Genomic DNA, 23,856 nt, shown 5'->3' with positions numbered 1-23,856 from the left:
AGACACTTATAGGTGTGTCTTTTTTATGAAATGTAAGATTTTCTTCAAATACAGGTTTCAAACGTACCTATTATTTGCTTGTTACTGTTCAGATTTGGATTCAGTAATTTTAAACAATCAAAATTGGAATTCTGTACATTTCTGGGTAAAGGAATTGAATAGCTTTCCAGGAAACCAAATTACATTAATTATTTTTATTAAAGCTGTGTATTATTTTTAATTCCATATGATACATTTTAGAATATTAATCTATAAAACTTCTATGAATCTTTTCTATTCCAGTGTTCATCGCTTTCAAGAAGTTCAGTTTTCCATTACAGTGCTCAAACAAAGAAATCATATTTACTTTGATAGTGAAATTTTTCTTTTGCATCATTTTAAGATCAGGAAAAAGCTACCTGAATCTGAAATAAGAATGTTTATGCTTTACGTTATTTGGTAAGGTGTAATTGCAAAAATGATTGATCTACATTTAACAAGTCTGATCTCCTCAAAAAAAAAATCGGTATGTGTAATCCCCCGCACAAAAAAAGCTGTCATTTATACATTCCATAAAGTGTTGAAATAAATCCACTTTGGAATCCTTATATAATAGAACATATTAAAACAAAGGGACATTATCTAAAAACTTTAATAACTATAAAACATTGCTTCATAATCATGTTATTTAAAATACTTTCGTTCTATGCAGAGTTCCTGTTTATGCTCAGTAGAAGGAAAAAAGGAGACATTTTCTGATTATTAGCCATATGTTTGGATTCTGATCCTATTTAAAAGAAGAACAGCTTGCACTTCTGAAATCTGGTACTCTGTGATCCAGCAATATCCTTCAGGCGAACACTACATCCTTCAGCCTCCTCCAGCGCAACTAAAATAAAATGGTGCCAAGATTCTACGTCACCTCCAAAGAGAAATGTCACATTGCTTGTGTTTCACTTCCAGTTGGCTCTCAATGACATGAGAACAACTAATAGGCTAGCTAGCACAGCAGCTAGTTGCATTCCGGTCACCACTTGGACAACTACAAACCAACTAGACAAACAAAAGCACATTTCACAGCTAGTTATGAAACAGGACATTCTCTGGTACTGGCTTTTGTACATTAACCCTGAATATATACCCATCTCTCTCCTGCTGCTCTCTCCTGTGCTGCAAGAAAGGCATAAAAGCAGGCCACCAAGAGAACAGATCTGGAAAGCAGAGGTGGTACTAGGCATAAGGAGATTAAGTAATTGCGTAGGGCCCCATGTAGCTTAAGGAGGCCTCTCCTATTCATTATTAATATATGCTGGGGCAAAAATGTGCTAGCACCAGCAATAGCTTAGGGTCCCACTTTCTATATAGAAATATAAGAATTCATGGATTTGGGGCAATCTTTCCCCCACCCCACCCCAAGATTATTAGGCTCGACAGGTTTTGTCGGTGCCTCTCAGTCCCCTATAGCCTTACTATACCATGGATGGTTTACAAAGTTCTCATTCCATCTCCCACAGGTTTCACAACAAACCAGTATAATAACGTATTTTCTGTGCAAGTGCATGGTCTGAGCAGCTTTTATACAGCTAAGATACTTTTTGAATATTGATCTGATAGTTGTGGCCAAATTATATTTATCATTAACCATACAGAGGGGTGACAATGTAGTGCTGCATAGCTCCCCGAAACTTGTGGTAAAATAATCCGTCTACTTTTTATTCCAGGTCTGAAGAAGTTACTTAAATATTTGGCACTCCCAGAAATCTCTATAATTGGCATTTATAAGAAGCCATGTACTGTACTTAAAGCTGTAACCATCAGTACAAGCTGCCTAGAGAATGCTATATTGTAGTATTTTATCAGCAATGGAACTTTTAAGAAGTTATATACGTCTTTTATACCAGTGCAATATGTAAATTGGCGTCAGCACTTCTTTGATAGCTCCCAAGTTTCACGGAATATAAAACTGTAGATAAAAGCATCACAGCTTATAAATGGAAAATTTAAGTTACTGTTGAAGCAAAGTGGAGTCCACACAATAATTACGTTTTGATTTGATTTCTTATTTTATATTATTCAATTAAAAAGCAAAGAGTTCCCAGAATAACATCACACGATGCATATATTTCTACATACACACACGCACGTTTTACACTGCAGTATTTGCAACATTGTTTGGTCTTCCACTTGTATTTTTCCCTAACGATCTCTTCCTCCCTATTTTAAAAACTATGGGCCACATCCTCAGCCAGTGTAAATGACATGTGCTCACTTACACTAACAGAAAATGTGGTCTTTGTAGTTAAATTTACACTAAGTATGCAGATTTTAAACAGTAAAGAAAGCTATCAAGAGAAAAGAAAACATGGCACCTGTTTATCTTTAAAAAAAATAAAATCAGTAAAACTGTTTGAGTAAAGATTACTCACATGAATAAGGACTGCAAGATGAAAACTTGACAATTAAGTGCAAAATAATTGGCCTGATTATCCTCTCTTTTCCACATAAACCAGAAATAATGACAAAGTTAACAGGTTAATACTTGCATTACAGTCAAATGAAATACAAGGGGAAAGATTCTCCATTGGTATAAACTGGCATAGACGTACTTGAATCCCTGAAGATACACCAGATCTAGACCAGCTAGGAGTCTCCCCAATATATGCACATTCAAGCTTATGTCTGTTTGCTGCTAATGGGTACTCAAGCTACACAAATCATTTCACTGACTATCCTGCTGACCACAGTTACATTGAAAAAGAGCAGTCACACTCTGGATAGGTGTGATGAATGCTATCCTGGGAAAATGTATGGTGAAGGAAAATGCAGAGCCCTGGGTATCTGATGCAGGAAAGATTCTGATGCCTAGGTTTGCCTGAGAATACCCAGATTGCAGTGGCCTAAAGGATAAGGCAACTTGGCTGGAGATCTAGGCACCCTTCCTGGTTCTGCCATGCACTTAGAATCATAGAATTCTAGGGCTCGAAGGAACCTCAGGAGGTCATCTAGACCAGCCCCCTGCCTAAAGCAGGATCAACTCCAACTAAGTCATCCCAGCCATGACTACATCAATTTGGGACTTAAAAACCTCTAGAGATGGAGATTCCACCACTTCTCTCAGTAATGCATTCCAGTGACTCACCACCCTCCTGGTTTTTCCTAATATCCAACCTACTCCTCTCCTTCCATAACTTCAGGCCATTGTTCCTAGTTCTGCCATCTGTCACCGTTGGAAACAGTCTCTCTCCATCCTCATTACAGCCCTCTTTCAGGAAGTTGAAGGATGCTAACAAATTGCCCCTCAGTCTTCTCTTCTGCAAACTAAATAAGCCCAAATCTCTCAGCCTCTCCTCACAGGTCATGTGCTCCAGACCCTTAATCATTTTTGGTGCCCTCTGCTGAACCCTCTCCAATGCATCCACATCCTTAGGGGCAGAACTGGACACAATACCCCAGATGTAGCCTCACCAGTGCCAAGCAGAGGAGAATAACAACTTCTAGATCTGCTAGAAATGCTTCTCCTAAAGCACCTCCATTTGCTGTTAGCTCTCTTGGCTACAAAGGCACACTGTTGACTCATATCCAGCCTCTCATTCACTGTAATCCCCAGATCCTTTTCTGCTCTTCTACTTAGTCAATCAGTCCCCATTCTAGAACAGTACTTGGAATTCTTCCATCACAAGTGCAGAACTCTGCATTTCTCCTTGTTGACCCTCATCACATTTCTCTTGGCCTAATCCTCCAATTTGTCCAGGTCACTCTGCACCCTATCCCTACCCTCCAATGTATCTACCTGATCCCCTAGCTTAGTGTCATCTGCAAATCTGCTGAGGGTGCAATCCATCCCCTCATCCAGCTCATTAATAGAGATGTTGAACAATAAGGGCCCTAGAACCGATCCTTGGGACGCTCCACTTGAAATCAACTGCCAACCAGACATTGAGCCTGTTGGGCCCATGCATCAAGCCAGCTTTCTATCCATCTTACAGACCATGTATCCAATTCATATTTCCTTAACTTACGGGCAAGAATGTTGTGGGAGACTGTATCAAAAGCTTTACTGAAGTCAAGGTATATCACATCCATTGATTTCCCCATGTCCACAGAGCCAGTTACCTCATCATAGAAGCTAATCAGATGGGTCAGGAACGACCTGCCCTTGGTGAATCCATGCCAACTACTTTTGATCACATTCCCCTCTTCGAAGTGCCCCAAAATGGATTCTGTGTCACTTTGGGTAATTCACTTAATCTGTGCCTCAGTTTTCCCATCTCTAAAATGGAGTTCAACATAACTCACAAGTGTATGGTGAAGCTAAAACTTGTTAATGTTTGTGGTGTGCTCAGGTACAGCAATGTGATGAGGAATGCCAAAGGAAAAGCCTACAACTATATTCATATATTTCCAGTCAGATAATCAAAGGTCACATTTATTATATTTGTTTTGATTAGTGAATAAAGTTAACATTTTCAAAAGTCTTAGGACACAGAATACTGATCTACCTGACATTAGTATACAATCTCTTAACTTAGATCAATGAACATTGATCATCTTATAAAGCTCATGGAGCAGATTCTGATCTCACACCCATTTTATACTGTTGTAAGGTCCAAGAAATTATTCCAAGTTTACATCAGCATAATTCTAAGCAAAATAAGTATCTGTGATAATTTACTATTTGGCAATCCAGCAACTTCTGACCTGCAGGCATCAGCAGTTCTTGGTGCAGTTGCTGAGGTGGTATAAGAGTCTGCTCTTTTCATGACTTCCTGGTAAGAGAATCTGCAGTGCAATTACGGTTTATTTTGTTATGCTTCATTAAAAGTTTCTGGGATATTTTCACCATCCGCATTTTGACAGCTTTTATGCAAACAAACAGAGACAGAAATACACTGTCTGCACAGTTATTTATAAATAATTTACTATGAGCTCTTTATGGGTATAGCCATCTGACATACGTGTAAACGACACAGATTCCACAAGAATTTATCTAAACCACTAGATAAATAAAACAAAGTTCCAAGCATCTTTACCAATATTATCAGTGTCTCTTTTGTTACTTAGAATGTATTACCATTATGATGCTGTATTTTCAGACATGAATACAATATAAAAGTAAAGTTTATGAAGGGGAAATTATTTTGAATACACACGATCAAACATTTTAACTACAAAAAAAATGGTCTATAGAGCTTTAAACCGTGTGTTCCCACTACAGAATGCTCAGTTGGTGGACCATGGTTTTCAGAAGCGTGAAGACTGAGCTGGACAGTTTCCTTCTCGTGGTCCATTACTGGGCACAGCTTGATGCCTGTATTTAACTCCTAGACATAGAATCATAGAACACTAGAACTGTAAAGGACCTTGAGAGGTCCTTGAGTCCAGTCTCCTGTCCTGAAAGCAGGACCAAGTACCATCAAGACAATGATTGGCACCCAAAATAGCAAGAACCACCATTTTTTCCAATTCGGTAAAAAACTCAATTCTAGAGCTGCAAAGAATGTGAATACAAGACAGTCCTTAACAAACAACATCAAGTCATACGTTTTGTAACTCCCATTTTAAAAACAGCACACAATGATGCAATACAGGTTTACTGCAGTATGCTCACAAACTTTTTACATAGTTTATTTTCTCACACTTTATGTGTGTGTTTGTACCACTATCTCCCTGACTTCCACTGCCGAACCCTAATTCTCTCTGGTGGATGCTGGGGGGAGTTATCCAACATTTCAAGATCACATATTGTTTGCTAATTAGAGATAAGTCTTTCATTTTGGGATTTATAGACTTTGACCGTTTATCAAAAATAATCCGGAGGGGTTTGATTTTTTGTTGTTGTTGTTTTTTTAACTTTGCAATTATAATGCCAGCAGCCACAAAGAAGTCGTTAAAGAGCCACAGGTTGAAGACCCTGATGTAGACCATCCCTAATAGATGTCTGTCTAGCCCATTATTAAATATCTCCAGGAACGGAGATTCCACAACCTCCCTAGGAAATGTATTCCAATGTTTAACTACTCTGAGAGTTAGGAAATTTTTTCGTAATGTCCAACCTAAACCTCCCTTTCTGCAGGTTGAGCTCATTGCTTCTTGTCCTATCCTCAGCAGCTATGAAGAAATTTTTTTCCTCCCTCCTCCTTGTAACAATCTTTTAGGTACTTGTAAAAGAGCAACTAAAGTGATAAGGGGTTTGGAGCAGGTCCCATGTGAGGAGAGGTTAAAGAGACTGAGACTTTTCAGTTTAGAAAAGAGGAGACTGAGTGGGGATATGATAGAGGTATGTAAAATCATGAGCTGTGTGGAGAGGGTTAAGAAAGAAAATTATTTACTTTTTCCCCCAATATAAAAACTAGAGAACACCAAACGAAATTAGTGGGTAGCAGGTTTAAAACTAATAAAAGAAAGTTCTTTTTCACAAAGCATACAGTCACAACCTGTGGAACTCCTTGCCAAAGGAGGTTGTGAAGGCGAGGACTATAAGGCAACTTAAGTGGCATGCTAATACGTGGCCCAAAATATGCTAATGAGGTGCAGATGCAAATTCCCCACACGTCATTAGCATAAGGTCACATGTTTGGAGTCCAGAAGATCGTTCTTCCGGACTCCAAAACACCTTTTAGAAGCACGGCCCCCGGGGGGGGGGGGGGTCTTCCGGAAGGAAGTCCTTCTTCTGGAGGCCCCTTCTTCCCAAAAATTCCCAAAAAATGGTCTTCTGGACTCCAAATCATGTGACTTTATGCTAATGAGGTGTGGGGAAATTTGCATCTTCACCTCATTAGCATATTTTGGGCTGCATAGTAGCATGCCACTTTCAAAGAAAGTGGCCTGTGTAGAAACAGCCCAAAATAGCTCAGAGAGCTAGCTAAATTCATGGAGGTTAGGTCCATAAACGGCTGTTAACCAGTGGGTAGGAATGCTGTTCCAAGCCTCTGTTTGTCAGAGGCTAGAGATGGATGGAAGGAGATAAGTTGCTTGATGATTATCTTTGGTCCACCCCCTCCGGGGCACCTGGCACTGGCCACTGTCGGCAGATGGAATGTTGGGCTAGATGGACTTTTGGCTTGACCCAGTAATGAGCATTCTTATTTTCTTAAACTGCTATCATGTGCCCTCTCGGTCTTCTCTTTTCTAAACTAAACAAGCCCACTTCTTTCAGTCATGTTCAGCTCATGTTCTCTAGACCTTTAATCAGTCTTGCTGCTCTTCTCTGGACCTTCTCCAATTTCTCCACATCCCTCTTGAAATGTAGTGCCCAGAACTGGACACAATAACCCAATTAAGGCCTAATCAGCGCATAGTAGAGCGGAAGAATGACTTCTTGTGTCGTCTGCTCACAAGACTCCTGTTAATGCATCCCAGAATCATGTTTGCTTTTTTTTTTTTTTTGGACTCATATTTAGCTTGTGGTCCACTATCACCCCTTGATCCCTTTCTGCAGTACTCCTTGCTACACTCACTTCCTATTCTTTATGGATGTGTCTATACTTGCCTCCAACTTCAAAGGGGGCATGGTAACCAGGGCCATGGGAGATTACTAATGAAGTGCTGCAGTGAATATGCAGCACTTCATTAGGCTAAATTTCCCCCATGGCAACTTCACAGCTTCAAACGTCGAAGTGGCGGAATGCATGCAGCCGTGGGCACTTCAACGTGCCCATGCTACTTCAAAGTCCCTTTACTCCTCAAAAGGGGGATCCTTGGGGAGCAGGGTCAGGGGGAATCCTCATCCCATCCCATCCCACCCCACACACAGACCCACTGCCGGAGGTGGGGGACAGCCACCCACGGAGGGTACCTAGAGAGCCAGTGGGGTGGGGAGATGAAGGACGGGAGCCCACCTGTGCCAAGGACACCCCGCCCATCCCCTTACTTGTGTGCTCGATCTCCTCCCCATGCAGGTAGTGACAGCCATCAACACCATCCTGTCAACAAAACCTCTAGAGTAGACACAGCTAATAAAAATGCCATTGTAAGGTTGTTTGTAACATGTGAAAAAGGAAAGAGTTAGGTGTGTTTTTTTTGTAAATATCATACACTCCTTAGGTTACCTGTATGAGACTATCCTGCCTGAATCCACAGAATTAAATCATCAATGAAGGCTGCAGAAAGAGAAACCAACAGCAAACAAAACAATGGCAAAGAGGAGGGGCTAAGGATGAGAAATACCAAAAGTCCTTCAGGAAGCCATGACAAAGCCATTATGTGGGAGAACACCCTCCGCTTGACTCCAGATGATTCTGCAATGGGTCATCTTCCCCAACCAAAACCACAGGATAAGGAATACTGAAACTTTAAAGGTGGCTTAAAAATGGGGAGAGCATGATTCCAGGTGGAGGGAGTTTCAGTTGGGACTGCCTGCCTGACCTTTTGCTTCCTTGATCAGCCTTCCCCTGTGTGACTCATATGGGGAGGGCCTGAGAGAGGCCAGCAGGCTTAAAAGCCAGAGGCAGAAGCGACCAGGGGAGTGAAGCGGACAGGGAGCTGCAGACAGGGGAGTTTAAGAGGGAGTTTGACAGCGGGAGTGTGACAGAGAGGACTATAATGGTTAGGAAGACCCGCAACACCTGTGCCAGCACTACTGCTGTCTCCTCCACTTGTGCCTGTAGCCAGACAGACTGCCTGACCATGGATGTTTCTACCCAGATCCTGGTGTGGTTCTGCAAGGACCGTGGCTTGCCGTTCCCACTTACTGATACCCAGGCTGAGGGGAATATTCAGTGTGAAAGGTGCCTGCTGGTGGAATCTCTCAGGCGGCAGGTGGGGGAGCTACAGGGGGAGGTGGCCAGGTTGAGGAGTATCCGAGTCCATGAGCAGTTCCTGGACAGTATTCAGGTGGAGACTGCGGAGGTAACCATCTCAGTGCACAGGACGGCTGATAAACCACTGGAGGAGGTGGACCAGGGTGGACAGTGGCAGCTGGTTACTTCTCGCAGCAGGCTGTGTCCCACCCCTGCTCAGAACCCTCCCACTGTGGTACTGGAAAACCGGTATGCTGTACTTGATACAGGAGACCAAGAATTACCCCGTACAGAAGAGAAGCCTTGTACCCCCAAGGCTGGGAAGTCTACTGCCACCCCTGCAAAAAGGAAAAACGTAGAGTAGTGGTGGTTGGAGACTCTCTTCTGAGGGGGACGGAGGCGCCCATCTGTCGCCCTGACATTTCCTCTTGGGAGGTCTGCTGCCTGCTGGGGGCCTGTATCTGAGACATTGTCGAAGATTATCCGGCCTTCTGACCACTATCCCATGCTTCTCATCCATGTGGGCACTAATGATACTGTGAGGTGTGACGCTGAGCAGGTCAAGAGTGACTTCAGGGCTCTGGGGGCACAGGTCAGGGGGTTTGGGGCACAGGTGGTATCCTCTTCAATCCTGCCTGTCAGAGGTAGAGGCCCAGGCAGAGACAGGTGTATCCTAGAGGTGAATGCTTGGTTGCGTAGATGGTGTCACCAGGAAGGCTTTGGTTTCTTTGACCACGGGATCCTTTTCTGGGAAAGACTGCTAGGCAGAGATGGCATTCACCTTTCGAGGATGGGGAAGACCATATTCGGACACAGGCTGGCTAACCTAGTGAGGAGGGCTTTAAACTAGGTTTGACAGGGGCAGGGGAGCAAAGCCCGCAGGTAAGTGGACAGCATGAATACATGGGAGATGAATTTGAAATGGGAGGGAGTATGGGCTACACTGGGAGAGTAAAAAGAGGGCCAGGGCAAAACTGGGAGGGCAAGACCAAATCAATGTCTGAGATGCCTATATACAAATGCAAGAAGTATGGGAAATAAACAAGAAGAATTGGAAATACTAATAAATGAATACAACTATGATATCGTTGGCATCACAGAAACTTGGTGGGATAATACTCATGATTGGAATGTCAGTATTGAAGGTTACAGCCTGCTTAGGAAGGACAGACAGTGAAAGAAGGGAGGAGGTGTTGCCTTGTGTATTAAAAATGTACACACTTGGACAGAGGTGGAGATGGACAGGTTGAAAGTCTCTGGGTTAGACTCAGAGGAGTAAAAAACAAGGAGGAGGTCCTACTAGGAGTCTACTACAGGCCCCCTAGCCAGGTGGAAGAGGTGGATGAGGCTAACAAAATCATCCAGGGCCCAGAATTTGGTGGTGATGGGGGACTTCAACTATCCAGGTATATGTTGGGAAACTAATACAGCAGGGGACAGACTGTCCAATAAATTCTTGGATTGCATTGCAGACAACTTTTTATTCCAAAAGGTTGAAAAAGCTACCAGAGGGGAAGCTGTTCTAGATTTAATTTTAACAAATAGGGAGGAAATTATTGAGAATTTGAAAGTGGAAGTATGCTTGGGTGAAAGTGATCATGAAATCATAGTGTTCACCATTCTAAGGAAGGGTAGAAGGGAAAACAGTACAATAGAGATCATGGATTTCAGGAAGGCAGATTTTGGTAAACTCAGACAGCTGGTAGGTAAGGTCCCATGGGAAACTAAACTGAGGGGAAAAACGGCTGAGGAGAGTTGGCAGTTTTTCAAAGGGATATTATTAAGGGCCCAAAAGCAAGCTATCCCACTGCGTAGGAAAGATAGAAAACATGGCAAAAGACTGCCTTGGCTTAACCAGGAGATCTTGCATGATCTCAAAATAAGACAGGAATCGTATAAGAAATGGAAACTAGGACAAATTACAAAGGATGAATATAGGCAAACAACACGAGCATGCAGGAGCAAGATTAGAAAGGCTAAGGCACAAACTGAGCTCAAACAAGCTACAAGCATAAAGGGAAACAAGAAGGCTTTTTACAAATACATTGGTAACAAGAGGAAGACCAAGGAGAGGGTAGGGCCATTGGTCAGTGAGGAGGGAGGAGCAGCGACAGGGAATTTGGAAATGGCAGAGATGTTTAATGATTTCTTTGTTTCGGTCTTCACTGAGAAATCTGAAGGAATGCCTGACATAGAGAATGCTAGTGAAAAAGGGGTAGGTTTAGAAGTTGAAATAAGAAAAGAACAAATTAAAATTTACTTAGAGAAATTAGATGTCTGCAAATCACCAGGGCCTGATGAAATGCATCCTAGAATCCTCAAGGAGCTGATAGTAGAGGTATCTGAGCCTTTAGCAATCATTTTTGGTAAATCGTGGGAGACGGGAGAGATTCCAGAAGACTCAAAAAGGGCAAATATAGTTCCCATTTATAAAAAGGGGAACAAGAATAACCTGGGAAACTACAGGCCAGTCAGCTTTACTTCCGTGCCAGGAAAGATAATGGAGCAGGTAATTAAAGACATCATCTGCAAGCAATTGGAAGGTGGTAAGGTGCTAGGGAACAGCCAGCATGGTTTTGTTAAAAACAGATCATGTCAAACCAATCTAATAGCTTTCTTTGATAGAATAACGAGCCTTGTGGATAAGGGAGAAGCGGTGGATGTGGTATACCTAGACTTCAGTAAAGCATTTGACACGGTCTCACATAATATACTTATCAATAAACTACGCAAATACAACTTAGATAGGGCTACTATAAGGTGGGTGAACAACTGGCTGGATAACCGTACCCAGAGAGTAGTTATTAACGGTTTTCAATCCTGCTGGAAAAGTATAACTAGTGGGGTTCCGCAGGGGTCTGTTTTAGGACCGGTTCTGTTCAATATCTTCATTAACAATTTAGATATTGACATAGAAAGTACACTTATTAAGTTTGCAGATGACACCAAGCTGGGAGGGGTTGCAACTTCTTTGGAGGATAGGGTCATAATTCAAAAGGATCTGGATAAACTGGAGAAATGGGCTGAGGTAAACAGGATGAAGTTTAATAAGGACAAATGCAAAGTGCTCCACTTAGGAAGGAACAATCAGTGTCACACATACAGAATGGGAAAGGACTGCCTAGGAATGAGTACAGCAGAAAGGGATCTAGGGGTTATAGTGGACCACAAGCTAAATATGAGTCAACAGTGTGATGCTGTTGCGAAAAAGGCAATCATGATTCTAGGATGCATTAACAGGTCTGTTGTGAACAAGACATGAGAAGTCATTCTCCCGCTCTACTCTGCACTGGTTAGGCCTCAGCTGGAGTATTGTGTCCAGTTCTGGGCACCGCAGTTCAGGAAGGATGTGGAGAAATTGGAGAGGGTCCAGAGGAGAGCAACGAGAATGATCAAAGGTCTAGAGAACATGACCTATGAAGAAAGGCTGAAAGAATTGGGCTTGTTCAGTTTGGAAAAGAGAAGATTGAGGGGGGCATGATAGCAGTTTTCAGGTATCTAAAAGGGTGTCATAAGGCAGAGGGAAGGAACTTGTTCTTCCTTGCCTCTGAGGATAGAACAAGAGGCAATGGACTGAAATTGCAGCAGGGGAGGTTCAGGTTGGACATTAGGAAAAAGTTCTTAACTGTCAGGGTGATCAAACACTGGAACGAATTGCCAAGGGAGGTGGTAGAATCTCCATCACTGGAGCTATTTAAGAAGAGGTTAGATAGATGGCTTTCAGGGATGGTCTAGAAAGTGCTTGGTCCTGCCATGAGGGCAGGGGGCTGGACTCGATGGCCTCTCAAGGTCCCTTCCAGTCCTGCTCTTCTATGACTCTATGATTCTATGGTATTCAGCTAACTAGGCTGTGACACACAGACAGGGAGCATAGGAGAGTCTGCTTCTTCCAGCCAGCGGTCAGAGGTTAGCTTGGCTGAGGGGAAATTAAAAATAATTGCAAGGAAATACGGAATCTGTCATTTTATCCCTTTGCATGCTATGTACCTTGGGGTGAAAGAACAAATGCCTTATTTTGAAGAGGATGGTTTGGTTCACTAATCAACCACTATCACAGTCCACAGGAAGTTGGCAGTTTTTGTTTTGATTTTTCACTCTCTCACATTTCTGTTGCAATTGGTCATATTTCTACTATTTAATGAGTGGGTTTCCTCAGCTTAGAAATAACAAATGGAATTTTGTTATTGAAGCAAATATTCCCCCATCTCCAAAATCAATGACCAAAACCAGATCATATTGAAAGAGGAAGAAAAAACAGTATGTTTAACTTTCATAAAAGATTAAGCATGCACATCTACAAAATATCAGTATCGTATCAGAGAACTGTTTCAAGCAATACACTGTTTGACCAGTTCTAACACTGAATACTACTCTATTTATGGAAGCTTTAAGGGGTTTACCAAAATATATTAAGTTCCTGATGCTGAGACCATCAAAATTGGTGGATAGCCTCCCAATCTTTCAGCAGGAACAACAAAAGTTAAAATTTGACTGCAGTGGAAAGCTTGAACGTGAAAGAATGCAGGATCTGCCATTTCCTTCTATTTGTATCTACATTATGTAAGAATTCAATATAGGGATGAATTCCATAAGTGCTTTGTGCCCACTGACAGAGACTGGGAAACAAACCGGGGGGAAAAAAGACCATAATTACATAATCAAGGCCTTTTCTTCCCATCCTTTAGAGTACAAAAATATTGACATGCAGCCCAATCTTGCAAGCCCTTGATGAACAAGCCTCCCAATGAGTTCAAGCAGTCTACTGATTTGTGAGCCAGTGAAACCCAATTAAATGTGTTCTACATCCCCATCTAATAGCTAGGTCCTCAGATATAGTGAGTTGGCTGTTTGATAGAATTATTCCCTTAGCTCAAAAGGCAGATGTGCTGCTCTTAGCTCTGATGATCACAGGTTTGATCTCTGGGTGTAACGCATTGTAGTGATATTAGGAAGACACAGAAGTTGACCTTTATTCATAATTTTTTTTTATAGTACACGTGTCTTCTAGGGTTGAGAAATCAGAAAGCTATAATATTTGAAACAGAGCCCAAAATCTCAAGTATTTCATTTAGGTCAATACATGTTTTATAACATCTACAAATCTGGCCCTGAGCAAAAGCAAATGTGGGTTTTCTTAGCTTTGTAAAAAAATTCTAAAATGCTATTAAAAAACTGGCTCACTTTTATACAAATAACTTTACAGAAGTGTTTGTTAAAGGCTGTGCACTGAAACAGCACGGAAAGTGAATCACTATTAGAATAAACCCTCAATTTTACCGCCCCGGATTTAGCAGAATTCAGGAACCACCAATGTCTGCCAGCCCCCTACCCCCCTTGTTCCCAAAGTCCACTTTATCAGGGCCTGTAAAGTCCTAAATCCTCCCCTCCCCCCCTCAGGAAAAAAACAAACAAACAAACAAACCTATGATGCCAGAGCTGCCACTGCCATGACTAGAGGGACCATCGCTTCCAGCCACCACAGCTGGAGGAGCCAGCCATGCAGCCAGGACTGCCACCACTGGAGCTGCCATGCTCTCCTCTCACCAGGGGTGTGACGCACTCTCATACGCACCCCATCCCTGGTGGGAGGAGTGCATGGCAGCTCTGGCAGTAGCTCCTCCAGTCTGCGACGGAGGCTCCAGCCACAGCCGGGATCCAGCCATGGCAGAGTCTCCAGCCACAGAGGCTCCTGCTGCCGCAGTGGAGTCTCCAGCCACAGCAGGTGCAGAGGCTCCATCTGCCACAGTGGAGTTTTCAGCTGCAGTGAGGCTCCAGCAGCAGCAGCGAGGCTCCAGCAGCAGCAGCAATGGCAGTGAGTTGCCAGCATTTTTTGTGGGGAGGGGAGGACTGAGGCTGGGGAGCCTGGCAGAGGTAGGTGGGCAATAAACTCTCGGCTTTAACGGACTTTTGGGTTTAACAGACACCCCACCCCCCCATCAGTCCGTTAAATCAAGGGTTTACTGTATATTTATTCAGTTGGAATAAATAAATTACAACTAAAAACATTTTATTTTTAATCACTGAGAGTTTAATCACACTATGGCCGTGTCTACACTAGCCCCAAACTTCGAAATGGCCACGTAAATGTAAATGGCCATTTCGAAGTTTACTAATGAAGCACTGAAATACATATTCAGCGCCTCATTAGCATGAGGGCAGCCACGGCGCTTCGAAATTGACGCAGCTCGCCGCCGCGCGGCTCGTCCCAACGGGGCTTCTTTTAGAAAGGACCCTGCCTACTTCGAAGTCCCCTTATTCCCATCCGCTCACAGGAATAAGGGGACTTCGAAGTAGGCAGGGTCCTTTCGAAAAGGAGCCCCGTCTGGACGAGACGCGTCAATTTCGAAGCGCCGTGGCCGCCTGCATGCTAATGAAGTGCTGAATATGTATTTCAGCGCTTCGTTAGTAAACTTCAAAATGGCCATTTGCATGGCCATTTCGAAGTTTGGGGGTAATGTAGACGTAGCCTATAAATCCTAATATGAAACAAAACTTTTACCTTTTAGTACTGAAAAGAGAAGAGGGGGAAAACAAAATCTAATCTTCATTTACAGATTTTTTTTCCTCTGTCCCCCATCCCTGGGCTTCAGAGCTTGAGCTTCACCCCACGTCATAACTTCAAAGAGTTATCAGTACACCTATTTGTTGAGTATTAGTGTGAGCCCCTCTAGCCTGAATCTGTTAACGCTTGCTAGGACGCGCAGCATCTTTGCATAGTGGAGACATAGCCAGCAAGCAAACTTCTGGCCCCTAGAGTTTACCAGATAGTCTGTACTTCAACAGTGGGTTACTATCATCAGATAAATACAAAATATCATTACTGGTTGAACCTGTTTTGTCCAGCACTCTCTTGTCCGGCAACATCCATGGCCCAATAAAGTTTGTTTACAGCCACCGTCCTGGTTTTCAGTGTTCTGTGCTGTTATTTTGCTCTAATTTACCCCTAAATGTCTTCTAAGAGCCCAGGAAGCAGTGAACGTGTTGGTAATGTGCTAGACAATATTGATCACCCGGGGTTCTGCAAATTCACTTGTCTGCACAGGTCAGGTCCTGAGGGTGCCAGATTAGAGAGGCTCAACCTGTATTAAAGTTAAACAGTATTAAACTTGGAGAAGAAGCTGCAATAAAAAGAGTTTCATAGTTAGGGCTTGGCCTCTGATGCCTATAATATTCAACAAACAAAAACACAGAGGTTGATGAGAGAAATTAGTGAACACAAAGTGAGAAACCAAGATGAAGATTTAAATAATGAACTCTCTGAAGTATGAGCTGATCCCACAGTACTGTTTGACACAGAATTAATGGATGTGTAAATAAGGGGCACCAGCCAGGAAATAACTACAATCGTGAGTGGGAGGGGGAAAAAAAAAAAAAAAAAAAAAAAAAAGATTTCACATTAATACCAGAATTAAATATCCATAATGATACTTTGTAGCTTTGACTATGGTTACTACAGAACAGTATAAGACATGAATTTATCAGATTAAAACTAGCCAATGTGGAAAATTGCTGGAAATGTTTCAAGTGAAATTATTTTGGCAAAAGGAGGTTTGGGTCACACATTTGCCATTGAAAGAATTTATCAAGCCACAGAACAAAGATCCAGTCTCGGCCTAGGTAGTTACCCAAAACTGATTATTCAGTGTATGATTTTTCAAGCAAAAGAGATCTGAGTGCATAGCTATCTTAGCCAAAGAACATTATTAGTTGTACAGTAACTACACCCCAATTGGAATGTTTCCTATTTTGGATCAAGCAGCAAATTAAAATAGTCTTAAATGAATTGAGCAGATTTTAAAAGCTTACTAAATGTGGGCATGCAAGTCATAGATATATTAGATCTGGGTGGAGACCACAAATATTCTCTCAAGGATTTCAAGATTTTGTAGTTTGCGTTCATTCTGGTTCAGAAATTATATCCCAAATTCTTCAAGATACAATTTCAGAAAAAAAAAAAAGTTTTTAAAACATTTTGTTTTAAGAAAATTGAGACATTTCCATTTCAGATATTTTTTATTTTATAACAGAATACCAAATGAAATCATCATTTTGAAAAGAAAAATATTAAAACATTTTTCAAAAAAAAAATATATATATTGGCAAAAATGGGCTGTTTCAACATTTAGGAATTCTTTCCTTCCTTTGACCCTACATTTCCCAAAATCATCTTTATTTTGCAAAGTATTTCCATGTTAATGGAACAGCATTTTCTAGATGAAATCTGTTGCACTGAAGTTTTTTTCAACCAGGTCTAGTAATATGAACAAAGAGGGTGAAAAGCAGAAGTTATGCTCAGGTAAAATCCATCCCCCAGCTAACAAAGGTAATTGAAGATGAATCAGTCACTGCTTTCAGGCTCTGTCTTAAATATAGCCTCAGAGTGTGTCTACGCAGTAGCCTTATTTTGAAATAAGCTATTCTGGAAGAACTATTATCTAACAGCTTATTTTGAAATAATGCTGCTACACACAAAATGCTTTTCAAAATAGCCCTCAGCTATTTCGAAGTGCAGCATCTACCCACAACAGAGCCTGTTTCAAAATAGTGTGCCCAATAGCTCTATGGCTTATTTCAAAATAGGCTCTATTCACTCTACACAGCCCCTATTTTGAAATAGGCACTATTCCTCAAGGAACGAGGTTTGCCTATTTCGAAAATAAGCCAACTGCTATTTTAGCATTATTTCAAAACAGAGATTATTCTATGTAGATGCAAGCAAAGTTATTTCAAAATAAGGGTTATTTCGAAATAACTTTGCTGTGTAGACAACCCTCAGTCTGCTAAAATCAAAGCTCCTCTCCACTTAGCTGCAACAAAAAGAAGAGGTTCTCTACCATTCTACTCCTTTGCCCGTGTCTTCTTACCACAATGAGGACGGTCTTCACCTGGCTTTCTTCCCCTCCCAATCTCCTATGAACTGTACTGCTGAATCCAGAGAAGAACAAGTTCTAAATAGTCTGAGTAAACTATATCAGGACTAATTTAGAAAGCTTTCAAAGACACCCTATTTGAAAACTAACACGACCTCAACATAAACTCACAGAAATAAGTTGAAAATATTTCTCCTCTCTATACCATGGCTAGTCTAATCCCTGCAACCCAGCTCTGTCCCATACAGTAAATTAACTCTGAAAGGCCGAGGCCAACTGGAATTTTACCGCTTTTGAACACTAAAACAACATTAATGAAAATCCAGCATTGCCCTAGGATTATGTAATAGAGCATAAGCCTTATGACTTAATCCTATACAGTCCAAAAATATATAGCAGTATTCACGGTCAATTCTCTACAATTCAACACTATAACTGTGAAATATTTTGCATACTCATGGGTCCACCACAGATATGGGTGGGAAATCCTTACACGAAAGGCTGTAACAGCATAAGCTAATTGTACACTAAACCCTCAATTTTGCACATCCCAATTTAGCAGACTTTGGAAACAAAAGACTCCCTCCCTCCACCCCCACCCCCACATTGTTCCCAAAGTCTGCTGGGTCTGTAAAATCCTGAAGTCCACCCCCCCCCCCCCAAAAAAAAAAAAAAAAAGAAAGGGGGACTTACCGCTGCCACAGCCTGCAGGAGCTGCAGCCTCCTCCACCAGGCGCTTCTCCCACCCAGGGTGGTGTGTGTATGCAGGTAGATGGCACTCACATATGTGCCCCACCCCTAGTGGGAGGAGCAAGTTGGGACTCCAGCAGCGGCTCCTCCAGTCCGTGAGGTGGCTCCCCCAGCCCTGCGGTGGAAGGTGATTCTGGTGAAAGCAGAGGTTTTTTTTGTTTTGTTTCCTCTGGAGGCGGGGACTGGGGCTGGGAAAGGCTGGAGGCACAGTAAACCCCCACATTTAATGGACTTTTGGAATAACGGACGCCCTCCCCGCATTAGTCCATTAAATGGTGGGTTTACTGTAATTCCACTTACAACAATAAAGCTACGCAGATTTACATGAGCTGAAGATCCACCTAACCTCTCTAAATAGATTTTGTTTATACGTGTGTCTAGGGTTACACTACAGCACTCTGTGGACAGAAATCACTGTTGCAAGAGATTTCCCAATAAAACTTCTGTCGACAGAATGCAGCCACACACAAAAGCCAATTGGGAGAGCGTTCCGCTCTGTCAACAGAGTGGCTGGCCTGCTCTCTTGACAAAACAGGCACCTGCAGGCACAGCAGGCAGGGCTGCCCATTTTTCTGGATGCCCCATTTGTTGAGAGAAGCCCACTTTCCGGAGCATCCACACAGCTTTTTTTGTCCACAGAACCTACCGACATCAGCATTATGCCTCATGGCTTTAATGCAGAATGCTGCCGGTGAAAGTGCTGAGTTTTGTCGGCAAACTGTCGACAAAACACATTTGAGGTGTGGATGTTCCACTAGTTTTTGTCAACAAAACTAGGGTTTTGTTGGCAAAAAGCACTAGTGTAACCCGTAGCCTCTCTGTGTGTGTGTGTACGTACACACAAGCATCAGGAAACCCAAAGATCTGATTCCCACAGCAATCATAATTATTTATATATATGGAACCATATGATATTTACATGCTTGTATATCTATTATCACAGTTAAATACTTGTGGCTACTGTGGCAATCAGTGCTCTGAATTTCCTGATGTTTGCTCGTTTCAAGTTGCTTGTTTACTTTCTGTAAATTTAGCAGAGACACTCCTCTAAACACAAAACAAAAATTCTTTCCATACAAACAATTCCTCTCACTGACAATAAGCAGCCAAAATTCCAACCAAAATAGCCAATTTCTTTTCAAGAAATTTATGAACACCTAAAACACAGGCTTATAAAAAGCTGCATAGTGATGTTCCAATGATAAAACCATTTTATACATCAGCTGTTCATTCAGAGGAAATCAAACAGGAATGATAACCGAATTACTCTCTGTTTAAAGACAGACTATAAAAGCTGGGCCTACCAGATCAGGAAGAATATCTCCCCTTCTGCCAACGAAGCTTGCAAGCCTAATCATCTTGTAAACAGACAGTTTATTTTTCCATAAAAACTCAAAAACGTTTTCAGTTTCACAGATCCTCCTACTTGAGCTTTGTAGCAGCTATGAAGAAATAATTTCTAGTAAATAATAATCTTTATAATATGGAGTAAAGATAAACAGCCACATCCTACAGACTTTTTGCAGGCAACACCCTTTCTTTTTTCTTCCCCTATAACATGAATTCACTTATTTTAAATTATGTGAAAGAAATAAGCATTTCGAAACAGCTGGAGTTGGCTCTTGTGCTGAACATGAGAACAATGGCTACTTCTCTTTAGGCTTCTGCCCCAGATCAGCATTTTCCTTGGAGGCGTCAGCCTGCTGCAGAGGCAGGTTGCAGTACTAGCAAGGTCTGGGATTAAATTTATAATCATTTGCCTATTGAGACATTTCCTCCTTTCTTGCCCTTTGCAGCGGGAAAAAAAAAAAAAAAAAAAAAGCGGTGCATACCAACGTATAATTGTTTCCAAATATCTCAAACTAAAAGGTTAGGAAAAGTCCAGACAGTGTGGATAAAAATCAATTTAAAAAAATAAAAATTGGATTTATTTTAAATCCTCAATAAATTACTACATTTATTAATTAAAAATAACAGTTACAATTAAATCTCATCACAAACATGTAACACGTACACTTAGAGCAGTGGTGGCCAACCAGTTAGACAAAGAGCCAAAATAGCATTGGACATTGTGCAAAGAGCCACATACTAGATACTTAGAGAGAGAGAGAGAGAAATAAATATGTAATACATGGCTCAATGCCCTCCCCCCACCAGAGCCAAGGCCCTAGAGCCCCAACCCACTCTACCCCAAACCCCTCTACTCCCCCAAAGCTAGGCACCCCCAGCCCTCCACCCTAACCCAATCCCCCTCCCTTCCCCCCAAGCCAAGAACCCCTAGCCTCCCTGCTCTAACCCAATGCCCTCCCCCTCCCCCAGAGCAGCCACTCCCCAGTCTCCCCCCCCCCACTCTAATGAATACTCTTCCCCTCCACCAGAGTCAGGCACCTCCAGTCCTCTCCTGCCCACACTCTACTTGGATGCTGGCAACTCACCAGAGCTGCCACTGGAGCCTCTGCCATGCACTTCTCCCACCAAGCACTAGGGCACGTGCACAGAGCTGTGGATGGCACTCCCACCATATGGCTCTGAGGAGGAGTTGCATTTAATTGCTCAAAGATCTGCATGCGGCTCAACAGCCTCGGACTGACCACCCCTGACTTATAGCCTCCTATAAATGAATTAATGGCTCTAGTCTGTCCAGTCTAACTACTAGCTCTTGCCTCTTAAAATCTCTGGGCTTTTAATTTCTGTTTCTCAGCAGACTAAAAAGTAACGTGCAAACAAACACAAGCTGGATAAGAAAATTTTTGTTCTGTGCTTATGTGGCTATTAAACGTGACTGAGCAGAGAACTTAGTTAAGATCTCTTAAAGACAGAGACTAGACACAAAAGGAGGGAGATAGCATAGAAAGGAACAGTGGAGTGAACTAGAAAGAAAGGGAAGTCATTCTGCACATGCAGAGCTTCTTACAGTCCCCCCACCTTTGACACAGAAAAGCTGTCATGGCTTCTGGGCATAAGAGAGACCCCATCGGGGAATATTTTGAAGAAATTTGCTCCCTAGGTAAAAAGGAAAATGTGTCAAGTGCAAGCAGTGTAAGATAATGATGCACGGCCCGGCTTCAAGAATGAATCATACGGAAAACTGCATATTGGGAGAAAATTATGTGGCTGAAGATGTGACTATGGCTAACAACTGTTAGTTACTTAAATCATTCACTTTATAATGCATTGTTCCTCAAGACTCTCTCTATGCCTTTTAACGAAAATGTGATTTGATAAGTAAATTCCCAAGCTATTTCCTGTGTTGGATGTTTCTGGAAGAAGAAGTTTAGCTTAGTTTAGTTAATTCTTAACACCTCTTTAATTAGTTAAATAGGCTTAGAGCTATCATACAAGTATACCAATACAGAAAGCCGCAGCAAGAGAAATCTAGAGTTGTCAGAGTGTCATTTTCTTTTATATTACGCAATACATGTCCCTTGACCATAACTGTGATGCCATATGTTTATTCCCTATTTTACTTCAGTATAAAACTCAGGTTTTGCCCAAGGGAACCCCATTCTATACTTATCAGAGAGATAGCCGTGTTTGTCTGTATCTGCAAAAACAACAAGAAGTCCTTTGACACGTTCTAGACTAACAGATATTTTGGAGCATAACCTTTCATGGACAAAGGCATGCTTCTCAAAAAACAGAAGTGCCAGAAAGTTCCATGGAACTTACTCCAAAATTAAAAGCACCCTAAGCACAGTCTTATCTTTTTTGGTAACTTGATTTAAATCCACTCACCCTTCTTCAAGATTTAAAAACAAAAACAAAGAGTGGGCTAGTTTGTACCCATTCTGTTTTGAACTCTGTAGTTTGGAGAAGAGAAATACGAAGCGAGCTATTGTTTGTTTTTCTGTAGTAGCAACTTTTAAAGAGCTGCTTGATCAGATAAATGAAATCTTCAGAAACACATTTGTACTGATTCAAAGACTAATTTATCCTTGTTCACATAAAAAGTTAATTCTTTTTCATCGGGATGCAGCATCCTCCATAAGGTTAACATGAAGCTAATAAAATAAGCACGGATATCCTTTTTTCATGAAATGTGACATTCAGAAATACTTCCCCTCTCAAATGCATGACTCAGCTTCTTAAGGTCACCTGCCAGAGACCAGGAGACAGAATCCACCATATTTTAAAGCCATTTTATCTGTCAGGAAATTAAAGGAAATTCAGTATTTTCTGGAGTGAGATAAACTGCAGGAACAAAGCAATAAGCAAACATAAATGAGATGAGATTTTTGTACACATCAACATAAGGTAATATGAGAAAGATTTAATCTGCCAAGATATAAAAATGTGATACAGAAAGCAGTAATGTGAGGACAGACCTCAGGGTCAGCATTAGCTGTATACTGGATACAAACTTGCAGTGTCATACCACAGCATTAAAACATGTATGGACACACACGTACAGTAAACCCTGGAAGTGTGCAATTTTGAGATTAACATTAACATGCATTAATGCAAGTTAAGTGCAACTCAAAATCCTACTTCCCCTAGCCCTGGTTCAACCCCCACCTTCCCCCGGCCCCAGTACATCCTCCCACCCAGCCCTGCTCACTACCCGTGCACAACTCCAGCTCACCCCCAACTCCCATCCCCAGTTCCGACTCCCGCCCCTCCTGCGCAGCTCTGGTCAAATCCCACCCCCCGCCCACCACCCACTTGTGGCTGCAGCTCAACCCCACCACCACAGCCCAGCTCACCACCCCCACACATGGCTCTAGCTCAACCCCCCCGCCTTCCCTGGTTCAACCACCCCCAACTGCATGTGGCTCCAGCTCAACCCTGCCCCGCCTTCAGCCCTAATGCACCCCAGCTTAAGCCCCCTGCCCCTCTCCCACAGCCCCAATCCACCACCAGGCTCAACCCTCCCCAACTGCCCCACAACCCCAGGACTTACCTTTCAAAAGGAGATCCAGGTGCTCCTGCTGCTTCCCAGCTGCAGAACGCGTGTTCCGCTGGGGCAACAGCTGCCCCATGACTTACATGAAATTCCAGTTATGTGAGGGTACATGGGAACAGAACCCTCACGTAAATTAAGGCACTACTGTACTAAGATGACATATATAGAAAACATTCTTGTGAAATAAAGGCAGTAAAATTTTTTCTACTATGCACATAACAACTAAGAGCTAGATCAGCACCAATGACCAAAACCTTTCCCAATTTATATCAGCTGACAATCTGGCCCTAGTGATGGAATTCTACCTGCAGCAGCCCAGAACGGAAGCAGCAAATGCACTCCAACCACACAGCCTCCTTCACTAACATGCCCCTGCTGCCTCACCTCATGCCAAGGGGCAGGCAAATGAGATATGTTGCCAGCTCTACTCCACCCCAGTTCCCCTTAGTTAGTGCTATGCCCAAGGTGGCCACTTCCAAGCAGCAGAGGTCCCTTTAAACAAGACAAAGTGGGAGACAGAGCTAACCAGAACTGGGACCCCAGGGTCCTGAAGCCACTGCACCACTCCTGCATCTCAATAAAGACAATGAAAGGAAAATAAAAAGAGTTAGGCTAC

General features: G+C 42.3%; 1 protein-coding gene across 5 annotated transcripts in view; it reads right to left on the bottom strand.

The window, feature by feature from the left end:
- Nucleotides 1-23,856, bottom strand: part of PTGFR (prostaglandin F receptor) — a 42,677-nt gene that overhangs the window by 7,249 nt on the left and 11,572 nt on the right. Inside the window, exon 3 of one of the 5 annotated variants that reach the window (XM_075003332.1) lies at nucleotides 15,776-15,796. The exons of the other annotated variants lie outside the window; for them this stretch is intronic. Coding sequence (XP_074859433.1) covers nucleotides 15,782-15,796 — 15 coding nt within the window. The 3' untranslated portion in view covers nucleotides 15,776-15,781. Of the gene's footprint in view, nucleotides 1-15,775; nucleotides 15,797-23,856 lie in introns of those variants that run through there. 5 annotated transcript variants of the gene reach the window in all.

This window comes from Carettochelys insculpta, chromosome 9 (genome assembly GCF_033958435.1).
Source record: "Carettochelys insculpta isolate YL-2023 chromosome 9, ASM3395843v1, whole genome shotgun sequence".
Lineage (NCBI taxonomy): Eukaryota > Metazoa > Chordata > Testudines > Carettochelyidae > Carettochelys > Carettochelys insculpta.
Note: the sequence above shows the minus strand (reverse complement) of the source record. Positions and strands in the feature narration are given on the sequence as shown.